Below are 9571 nucleotides of genomic sequence, written 5' to 3' on the forward strand. Positions count from 1 at the left end.
GGGGCTGCGGCGCGGGGTCCCCGCGGCGCGGCGGGGGCTCCGGCAGGCGCAGAGGTCAGGGCGCTGCTCGGGGTCAGCCGGGAGTGCGTGTGCTGTCGTGGCTCTGGCCGGCGTGGTGGGCGCCTGCGCCTTGCAGGGGCCTGTTCTGGGCGCTGTGGAATGCTGCGCTCGAAGGGAGGGTGGGCTTGCTCCGAGCCGGGCCGTTCGCCCGCCTTGAGGACGAGACGCCAGAGGGCTGGGGCACGTGGGTTCCCGCCAGTGCGGGCACGCCCTGCAGCCCCTCGTCAGCCCTGCCCTCAGTCCTGCTGCTCTGCTTCTGGGGCCGAGGCTTCCAGCTGGGACCGCTTGGGCAGAGGCTCGGGCTGAGGACGAGTGAGAGTGTTGAGAGACCACCCGTGCTTGGGGCTCGAGGCAGACCGGCCGGAAGCGGAGTTGGGGTGGGACTTGGAGGGGTGAGGTGCGTTTTGTGCATGTGCCGGTGTCTCACGGCGCAGAGTAGGGGCTTGCCTGGGTCAGGCTGCAGGATGAGAACCCGACTCCACTCTGTTGGAACAGGTTCTGGACCAGAAGGAGCACAGGCTGGATGGCCGTGTCATTGACCCTAAGAAGGCCATGGCTATGAAGAAGGACCCGGTAAAGAAAATCTTTGTTGGGGGTCTGAATCCTGAAGCCACAGAGGAGAAGATCAGGGAGTACTTTGGCGAGTTTGGGGAGGTGAGTGTGGCTTTGGAGGGGCCTGCCAGCCGCCCTGGTCCTTGGCTGAAGCTGTCTGCAGGTCTGGCCTCTGTTGGGCTTTTCTCCTGTAAGTTCCTTCTGCCTGGGGTTTGGCAGGTGGAGGTCCTGAGCTTTGGTCTATGATTTTTACAGATCGAGGCCATTGAGCTGCCAATGGATCCAAAGCTGAACAAAAGACGAGGTTTTGTGTTTATCACCTTTAAAGAGGAAGAACCTGTGAAGAAGGTTCTGGAGAAGAAGTTCCACACGATCAGTGGAAGCAAGGTAACGCATCCCCATTCTGCCTCACTTCGTGCCGGAGCTGACCCTTGCAGTGTGGGGAGCTCTCTCTGGGTTGGTCTGGCCTCACTGTTTCTTTGCAGCGTGTGCTGCCCTGATGGGGCAGCGTTCTTGTCCTTGGGGTTTCTAGGTTGGGAGGACTGACGGCGTCGCAGGACGTGAGGGAGGCAGGACCGGGCGGTGCCGAGCAGCCCTTGAGCGCCTGAACGGCTAGCGGGGCGGCGTCCGGGGCCTTGGAGCTCAGCGTGGGAGGCCTGCCACTCTGGGCTCAGGAGATCCAGAACTTTTGCTGCCGAGTCCCCTGTGCGGCAGTGTTTTGCTTGCCCAAGACTTTTCTGCCTTCTTCCGTAACTGATTCTTCTCTTTGGGCACTGCTTTAAGGGGTCCCCAGCCCCAGACAAACGTCCCTCCCCAAGAACCCCCAGGGCCTGGCCAGCTGAAGTGTCCAGGGTCAGTTTTGCTTTCCAGTGCGAGGTGAGCTCTTCACCTGAACTCTCAGGTTGGGGAGAGGGGAGGTCAGGCCTGGGGTGGCAGTTGAGGGTGTGGCCTGCTGTGGCAGGGTGTGGCAGGCTCTGCCCAGGCAGGAGCTGGCAGCCAGACACGGTGGGACAGGTAGGGTGGGGCTCTGGAGACCTCTGTCCTGGCGGGGAACTTGGAAAGATTGGGTTGGGATGGGGCCCCTCCGTTTCCTGTGAAGTGAGGCTGGGGGCAGTTGAGGCATGGGTGCTGCTCCAGGGCAGAGCCACTCCAGGGATAGTTGAGGCCTTTTTCTCCACGTGCGTCACCTGTGTGGGTGGGCGGAGCCTGAGGCAGGGCCATCTGAGGCTCCTGGCAGTGAGTCTGAGGGGGAAGCACAGTCAGGCCCAGTAGTGTTAAGGCAGTGGGATGGAAAGCAGGCCGATGGCATCAGTCGGTGGGGTGACGTGCCACCTAAAGGCATGCTTGTGTGGGGACACTGAAACGTGCTGTTTTTAATGGGGGGGGTGTCGGGCTCCTAAAAATGATGAGGTTCTGATTTGCTGAGGCCCCGCCCCACTGGTGAAAGACGCAGTTGACTCTGGGCCCTCAGGGGATGTGAGATGCTGGCCTGTCCGGTATCCATATGCTTGGAGGAGGGGTGGTCAGTGACATGGCCTCAGGGCTTCAGTAAGATGGAGTGACTTCTCAGTTGTGTGTCTGGATGAGGTGCGTTTCTTTGTAAAAGGAAGAAAAACTTAGCTGTGTGTTGTCTGAGAGACCTCTTCCTGGTAGTCTTATCTGATCCTCTCGCCTGGTCGGACCAAGGCGGTTGCGTTCCCCTCCTGTCAACCCGGGACTGCAGCTGGCCTAGGCGTCTCGGCTTGAGTTGTGGTCCCAGAGACTCTGGCCTAAATGTGGCCTCTGGCAGCCAAGCTCTGTCCCTGCCCTCAGCTTGTCCGCTGATCTGACCCGCTGTCCTCTCGACCTGTAGTGTGAAATCAAGGTGGCCCAGCCCAAAGAGGTCTATCAGCAGCAGCAGTATGGTTCCGGGGGCCGTGGGAACCGCAACCGAGGCAACCGAGGCAGTGGCGGCGGCGGAGGTGAGTGGGCTTGGAGGGTGGGGGTCCTGGGGTGGAGCCCCAGCCTGGCTCCCTCTGGTGCTGTGCAGCGGGGTGCATGGGCAGTGCGGCAGGGGCGGGGTCGCGTCTCAGGAGGGACACGGTGGGCTGTCGGGGCTGTCACTGTCCTGCGTCTGGTAAACTGGTCGTTGGGCAGAAGGGTGCGGCAGAGCTGCGCCAGGCGCCTTCCTCCTCGCACCAGGCCCCTCTGACTCCAAAGCCTGAACTGCGTCTTTTGAAGGCCAAGCTGCCAGGCAGGGGGGTGAGCAGAGGTGAGTGAGTGAGTTTGCTCGAGCGAAGCTAGCATCTGGCCTCCGGTCCTCTGTGGGCCTCAGCTGTAGGGCTGGGCCTGGCGCCCTCCATACCAGAACCGCAGCCGCCTTGGTTTCTGCCCAAGTTGCCCCAGGAGCCCCGCCACCCAAAGGGCAGGACTGCCTCCGTCCTAGCTCCTGCGTGTGCTAAGCGGTCCGCGGCCCTGTGCCCTGCTCCCCCCACAGGTCAGAGTCAGAGTTGGAATCAGGGCTACGGCAGCTACTGGAACCAGGGCTACGGCTACCAGCAGGGCTGCGGGCCCGGCTATGGCGGCTACGACTACTCGCCCTATGGCTATTACGGCTACGGCCCCGGCTACGACTACAGTAAGTAGGAGAGGGAGGCCCATCCGTCTGCTCACCCAGGGGAGGCAGGACAGACAGGGCAGGAGCCGTTGGCAGCAGGAGCTTTGGAGTCAGACGGGTCTGGCCACAGCAGCCAGGAGCCGCCCGGTGTGGCGCTCCCCACCTACGAGGCCAAGAAGGCAGGGAAGAGCCCCTGCCGGCCCCAGGCTGTCGTGGGCCTGTGGAGATGGCGCCTGGCACAGGGCTGCCCTCCATCCGCAGTAGCTGCTACCACTGTTCTTGTCCCTAGGCCAAGGCGGCACAAGCTACGGCAAGAGCCAGCGACGTGGCGGCCACCAGAACAACTACAAGCCGTACTGAAGTGGTGAGGAGCGACCAGCGGCTGCACACGTGCTTGGGGTGTAGAGTGAACACAAACGATTATGCACCAAATTTAACTTGCAAACTTTCTACGGCCTGTCCCATGTGCGTCTTATTTAAAATTCTTCCCCCGGAAAGCACTCTCCTGCTTACTGTTTCCAGAGCTCTAGTCGAGGCAGCGTGTGGTATCTCAGGCCAGAGCAGCGTTAGGGGCTGATTTGATGCCCGGGCCACCCAGAACCAGACCAGCTGGAGGGGCGCTGTCTCCCGCTCCGCTCTGCAGCCTGGACCTGCGGACCCTGGTTGTAAAGGGTAAAACTGTATCCTAGGAAACCGGCGTCACCTTTTCCCACCTTTTAATTTTATCTTATTTGTGTCATACATTTCCTGTGATGGAAGTGTTAATTTTACTGTACTTTTTGGTACCTTTTGGGAATCTAATGTATTGTAAGGTATTTTACACGTGTCCTGATTTTGCCACGACCTGGATATTGAAGCTATCCAAGCTTTTGAAATAAAAAATTAAAAACCCCCAAGCTAGGTGTGGCATATGCTGTGTAAGACCTCTTGCCCAGAGTGCAGGTGCCAGGTAACAGCAGCCTGGGCCCTCCTGCAGGCCCTGGCAGCTACAGGCCCAGTCAGCAGCTGGGGGGCCTGACTAGAGCCTTTGGAGCCACCACCTGTGCTGCCTTGTGTTCTCTGTGATCTCTTGGCAACCTTCTGCCAGGCACAGCCTCTCACATCCTTGGGAGTTTCCTCGGTGACTGCCCTGCCTGGGGCTTGTGCTCCTTTTAAAGAAGCCGGGTTGGTGTAGGGACAGCTGCTGCCCTCTAGGACACCTGGAACGCCAGCCGTCTGGTCTGGCTGGTGAGAGAGAGGATTCTCTGCAGACAGGGGCAGTGTCTGCCAGCTGCATCAGGCATGACAGTGCCCCTCTGGGCTGGCGCACACGTCTGTCCTGGGGTGTGCTGGCTGGGTTGCTGCAAAAGTCTGGTAGTTGGGGTTCAAGACTAGATAGCTGTGGCTGGGTACGGTGGCTCATGCCTATAATCCCAGCACTTTGGGAGGCCGAGGTGAGAGGATTGCCTGAGCCCAGGGGTATGAGACCAGCCTGGGCAACTTGGTGAACCCTCATCTGTACGATAAATCAAAAAATAAATTAGCCAGGCATGGTAGCGCATGCCTGTAGTTCTGGCTACTGGGAATGCCGAGGCAGAAGGATCGCCTGAGCCCAGCAGGTCAAGGCTGCAGAGGCTGGGAGTGTGCCACTGCACTCCAGCCCGGCCACAGAGACTCCAACTCCAAAACAAAACAAAACAAAAACTAGGTTATAAGAGGCACAGTGGGCGGGCATGCCTAGTGGACACAGCTCACAAGCTCCGCTGACTTAGCTGTTCTTGCCATCAAGTGCAGGTGTCTGGGAGGTTTTTCTGACTGGTGGGTGGAAAGGGTAAGATGTTGCAGTCGGAACAAAAACGTCTTAAAGGGCTCAGCTTGCCGAGGGGTTTCCAACTGCAGAACAGCAAGGTCCACTCCACGTGACTGAGCAGGGCTGCCGCCTCAGCGTTTCGCAACTTCTCACCTTCTCCTCCATATCTGAAAAAGACCTCAGGAAAGTCACCTGAAATCCCTCACCTGCCCCTGCAGGAGACGCCTGTTGCCTAAGTCGTCTGCTTGCAGTTTGGAGATTGGGCCCTTCCGTCTGTGCACCATGTCCCGCCTTCTCCTTTTGCCCACAGGGACAGGCCACCAGCCACAGAATCACAGTGTCCTGAGACTTCAGGGGAGGGAGCGGGTTGCCTGCTGGCTGCTCTGACCCCTGCCAAGAGGTGGGATTTTGCCTCTCTGGGGGCTCCCTGAACCCTGCACACAGCTGTGCCCAGCCGCGTAACTTCTTGGCAAGTGGTTCTAGGGGAGATCCTGGGCTGACCTTGGCCATCCTGGATGATGAGAGGAGGAGTTTCCACTTCGTGTTCTGTGGGTGCTCAGTGGTGCGTCTCCCGGCCACTGAGCAGCTGAGGGTGACTGGCCACGAGTTGAATGAAGCTCAGGCCGCTGCACACCCCGGGAGAGGGGTCTCAGCTCAGCGGTGCTGCCTTATCCGCTTTGGCCTACACCCTGGTCCTGATGATTGCCTGGCTGGTTCCTACCTGCCCAGGGCTCAGGAACGGAAGAGGCCTGGGCCACAGAGGCCCGATCTTCACTTGAGTTTGCTGCTCCCGCCCTGTCTAGAGGACACCCTGCCTTGGCTGTTGGGCTCTCCGCTCCCTGGTCCATGCTGGGAGGTCCTAGCTACTGGCCCCAGGCTGGGCTTCCCAGGCTCCACACTCAACCTGTCAGAACAGCATCCAGCTTTGCCACCACATGGCGTGCGTTGTCCAGGCTGAAGCACATTGGGGGCTTAAATTTCAGGACGTTCCTCCCGGGGCCATCAGTGCTCAGCAAAACGTGGTTCTCCTTGAGCCTGTGAAGACAGGACACCGTTCAGGTGGCCTTCAAGGCCTTCCTCAGCCTGGCCTTGGCCTCCCAGCCCATGGGCTCCAACCGCACTCGGAGCCTTCCAAGGACACTGCAGCAGCTGCGTCTGCCGAAGTCCTGCTTCTCTGGACGCTGATGCTGTGGAGTGCACTGACCTGGCTCTGAGCCTGCTGCCCCTACAGCAGACACCCCGCTACTTATATCCCGGAGCCCAGCCAATTATGCCCATAGACCACACTGGGCTGTGCTGTCCTCTGTGTAATTTATGTGATGGGTGTCATTTTTTACATGGGAAATGTCCAACACTGCAAACAATAGCATCTTGAGTCCTACAGACGTTTCATCAGCTGCAGGAATCTCCTGCCCCTGGCCCCAAGGTAATCTTGCAATCCTAGACACAGGACTGTTTGTTTTTGATTTCCAGTTCTTTCTAGGAAGATGTCTTGACCTTTGACATCATTATTTGAGCCTAAGAATCGTTTTTGAATTCCACTTCTGACTTGGGAGGTACCTAGCCACTGAGAAGTGTCTGAGTGATTGTGTTGACATCCTCTTTGACCCCTGCTTTCATTCTTCTGCTTTTTTTTTTGAGTTGGAGTCTCACTCTGTCTCCCAGACTGGAGTGCAGTGGCCGCTCCCGGCCACCGCAGCCTCGCCTGCTGGGCTCCGGCAATCCTTCCGTCTCAGCCTTCCAAGTAGCCGGAATTACAGGCGCACACTACCACGCCCGGCTGATTTTTTGATTTATTGTAGAGATGAGGTCTCGCTGCCCAGCGGGTCTCGAACCCACGGGCTCAGGCAATCCACTCACCTCAGCCTCCCAAAGGTGTGGGATTACAGGCTGAGCCACTGAGCACGGTGCATTTTTTTTTGTTTTTTTAAGGTAGTCTTGTCGCCCAGGCTGGAGTGCAATGGCACACTCACGGCCACCCCAGTGTCAACCTGCTGGGCTCCAGCAATCCTTTCGCCTCAGCCTTCCAAGTAGCTGAAACTACAGGCTCGCGCTGCCATGCCTGGCTAATTTTTGGTTTATTGGCGCGGTCTTGCCAGGTTTCCCGGGCTGGTCTCAAACTCACGGGCTCCCAAAGTGCTGGGATTACAGGCTGAGCCACTGAGCCCAGCCTGCATTTATTTCTTTTTTCTCAGGGATGGGTGCAAGGATGGTACTCAGCCTGCTTGCTGGCTCCTTTCTCCCTTCCTGATTTTTCTAGCACTGACGCCAGCCAAGCAGGAAAGAACCAGCCTTGGACTTTGAGGCAGACAGCCCTGGGGCCAGATCCAGCCCTGCCGCCTAGCAGGGTGACTGCTGGGGAAAGGCCCACCTGGGGAACTGGGGCAGCACCCCCAGGGGGCTGTGAGGTAGAAGCCATCAGGCCTGTCCAGGATCTGGCTCCTTTGTGCCACCCAGCCATTCAGACCCCCGAGGGCTCCGTGGAAGGGGCGGGAGGACTGCTGGATGTGACTGGCCAGCCGGGAGCAGGCAGGGACTAGCTGGCCACTCCACTGAGGACAGGCCAGTCTATACCAGACACATGTCAAGATTGAATGGTCAAGCGCCAGAGGGCATTCTGTGGCGGGGGAGGGGTAGGCATGGGGAGTGGAGACAAGGGAACAATCCTTAAGCCAGAAGGGGAAAGGGTCCTGAGGCTTGGGTTCAAGTGAAAGAATAAATCAACCTGGTCGAGGGCTGGTGGAGCCTGAGTCCTGAGATGCCAGGTCACCCAGACCCCTGCCCCCAACAGGAGCAGAGGTCCTGGCCACCCCAACCCTCCTCGTTAGGAACAGGAGCCCAGGGGCTGGTGATGCCACAGCTTCCAGGCAGGGCTGGGCCTATGCAAGACTGGCAGGGCTTGGTGGATCCAAGTGCTCGTCTCTGCGGGCGTTCCAGGCAGAGGTGGCCACTCTGGACGGGGAGGGGCCTCTCACGGGATACCTTTGCAGCCAGCCCTGGGTACAGAACTGCCAAAGCCACTTTCTTTTGGTCAGGAGGCCTGGATCAGCTGCCACCCCACCCCAGAGGCCCAGGGTGCCCAGCTATAGGGTGGCCAGATGGGGAGGCAAGAGGGAGGCGCCTTCCCGCAGAGCCAGGCCTGGAATGAGGCGCCATGTGTCTCCCATGGTACGTGGCAACCGGTTTCAGAAAGCATACCTGGATACCAAGTAGGCAGCCTCTTCAGTCGCTGGCGTCCTTGTGGCCTCGTCTCGGATCAGATCCACGCCAATGAAGAGCCCAGCGCCCCTGGAGAGGAGGGAAGGTGACACCTCGGGGCCAGGCCTGAGGGGCTGTGGTCCTCGTTCTCGCCCTCTGCTGGAAAGCCCGCTGGGGCTCCTGCTGGCGCCTCCTAGGGAGGCTGAGGGTGGTGGAGCACTCGGGGCGGAAGGGCCAGGGAGGGGTCCCGGGTGTGGGCCCGAGAGGCTGGCAGCAGCTGGGGGGCAAGTGGCACCCAGGCCTCCCTCTAGCACCGTTTCAGGCACAGCACCCCTCGGCATTCCACTTTATCTCCTGGAGGGGGGCATCAAGGCGCCTGCCATCCAAGGCTGTCAGGAGGTGAGAAGGAAGTGACACCCCTTGGGCCCTGGCCGGGAGGTGGGGATGCTGCCCCACAGCCTCACCTGACATCCCCGATGATGGGATGTTTGGCTTGTTGTTGCCCGAGGAGCTCCATCAGGAAGTTGCCCACACGGCTGGCATGAGCCCGGAGCTGCTCTTGCTCCAAGACGTCCAGGACAGCCAGCCCCACCGCGCAGGACACTGGGTTGCCCCCAAACTGCGCAGGGGACAAAGAACACGTCAGACGCTTAGCAGAGGGGGCGAGGCAGGAGTGCCATCTACGGTCGAAGGGCAGTGGCCAGCGCAAAGGCCCCAAACCCCCCAGGGCTCACGGTCCTCAACAGTAAATGGGGCTTCCCAGGGCCTCTGTGGGCAGTCCTGCCTTTACAGGTCTGATGTGACTACCCAGGCCAGGGGCCCTGGAAAGATGCAGAGTCGGAGGGAAGCCTGTCCTGTGCCCTTGCAAGAGGCTGCGGGACCCTATTTTGCTGGCTGGCCCAGAGCATCGGACTAGTTCCTGTCTCCCTCGCGGAGGATCAAGAGTAGCATGCCAAGGCCCTCCCCACAAAAAGCTACTCTGGGGTATGAGTTCACAGCTCTGCTGGCTGAGCCCAGGGTGGGTTCTAGGGTGCAGACCACACACTGGCTACCTGGGAACCCTCCCGGCCTGAGGTCTCATGCTACTTGGCTTGTGCAACACCACTAAAAGTGGTGAAATTTGGTATAACAAGGTAGAGTGAGACTTCACACACAACTCTCTGACTTAAAACACACCTGGCCTATCTGGGTGGCTCCCTTCAGGCTCCAGGGTGTTTTGACTCACCCCCCCCACCCCATGCCTGGCCCTGTGGGTGTCTGAGATGAGACTTTCATTTATTTATTTTTATTTATTTCTTTTTTTGAGTTGGAGTCCCACCGTCGCCCAGACTGGAGTGCAGTGGCCGCTCCCGGCCACCGCAGCCTCCACCTGCTGG

At 59.4% G+C, this 9571-nt stretch overlaps 2 protein-coding genes across 5 annotated transcripts in view; one reads left to right on the top strand and one right to left on the bottom strand.

Moving 5' to 3' along the window:
- Window positions 1-545: 545 nt before the first annotated feature.
- Window positions 546-4104, top strand: LOC103255434 (heterogeneous nuclear ribonucleoprotein A/B). 4 transcript variants are annotated; one of them, XM_021710110.1, is made up of 5 exons: window positions 553-714; window positions 868-999; window positions 2465-2596; window positions 3089-3229; window positions 3498-4104. In XM_021710110.1, the coding sequence occupies exons 1-5, from the start codon at window positions 613-615 to the stop codon at window positions 3783-3785; spliced, it is 795 nt and encodes a 264-aa protein (XP_021565785.1). In that variant the 5' UTR covers window positions 553-612; the 3' UTR covers window positions 3786-4104. The 4 variants fall into 4 exon arrangements, with proteins under 4 accessions (XP_021565783.1, XP_021565785.1, XP_008051568.1 ...); XM_008053377.2 differs by having other exon boundaries at window positions 2465-2573; XM_021710109.1 differs by having other exon boundaries at window positions 554-714; window positions 2465-2573; window positions 3089-3233; window positions 3504-3658.
- Window positions 4105-4985: 881 nt separating this feature from the next.
- PHYKPL (5-phosphohydroxy-L-lysine phospho-lyase) overlaps window positions 4986-9571 on the bottom strand; it is a gene marked incomplete at its 5' end in the record, with an annotated part of 19231 nt that continues 14645 nt past the window's right edge. The window contains 4 exons of the mRNA XM_008053378.2: window positions 4986-5164; window positions 5902-6032; window positions 8196-8285; window positions 8660-8814. Of these exons, the coding sequence (XP_008051569.2) occupies window positions 5058-5164; window positions 5902-6032; window positions 8196-8285; window positions 8660-8814 (483 nt within the window). The remainder of the gene's footprint in view (window positions 5165-5901; window positions 6033-8195; window positions 8286-8659; window positions 8815-9571) is intronic.

Source organism: Carlito syrichta, unplaced genomic scaffold, assembly GCF_000164805.1.
Source record: "Carlito syrichta isolate Samal-C Ts95f unplaced genomic scaffold, Tarsius_syrichta-2.0.1 Scaffold288137, whole genome shotgun sequence".
NCBI classification, from domain to species: Eukaryota; Metazoa; Chordata; class Mammalia; order Primates; family Tarsiidae; genus Carlito; species Carlito syrichta.

Bases quoted from the DNA above. Each gene is read 5' to 3' on its own strand.
- LOC103255434 (XM_021710110.1), top strand. From the start codon at position 613: ATGGCTATGAAGAAGGACCCGGTAAAGAAAATCTTTGTTGGGGGTCTG. The intron at 1,000-2,464 runs GTAACGCATCCC...CTCGACCTGTAG, and splicing joins ACACGATCAGTGGAAGCAAG to TGTGAAATCAAGGTGGCCCA. The intron at 2,597-3,088 runs GTCCTGGGGTGG...CTCCCCCCACAG, and splicing joins AGTGGGCTTGGAGGGTGGGG to GTCAGAGTCAGAGTTGGAAT.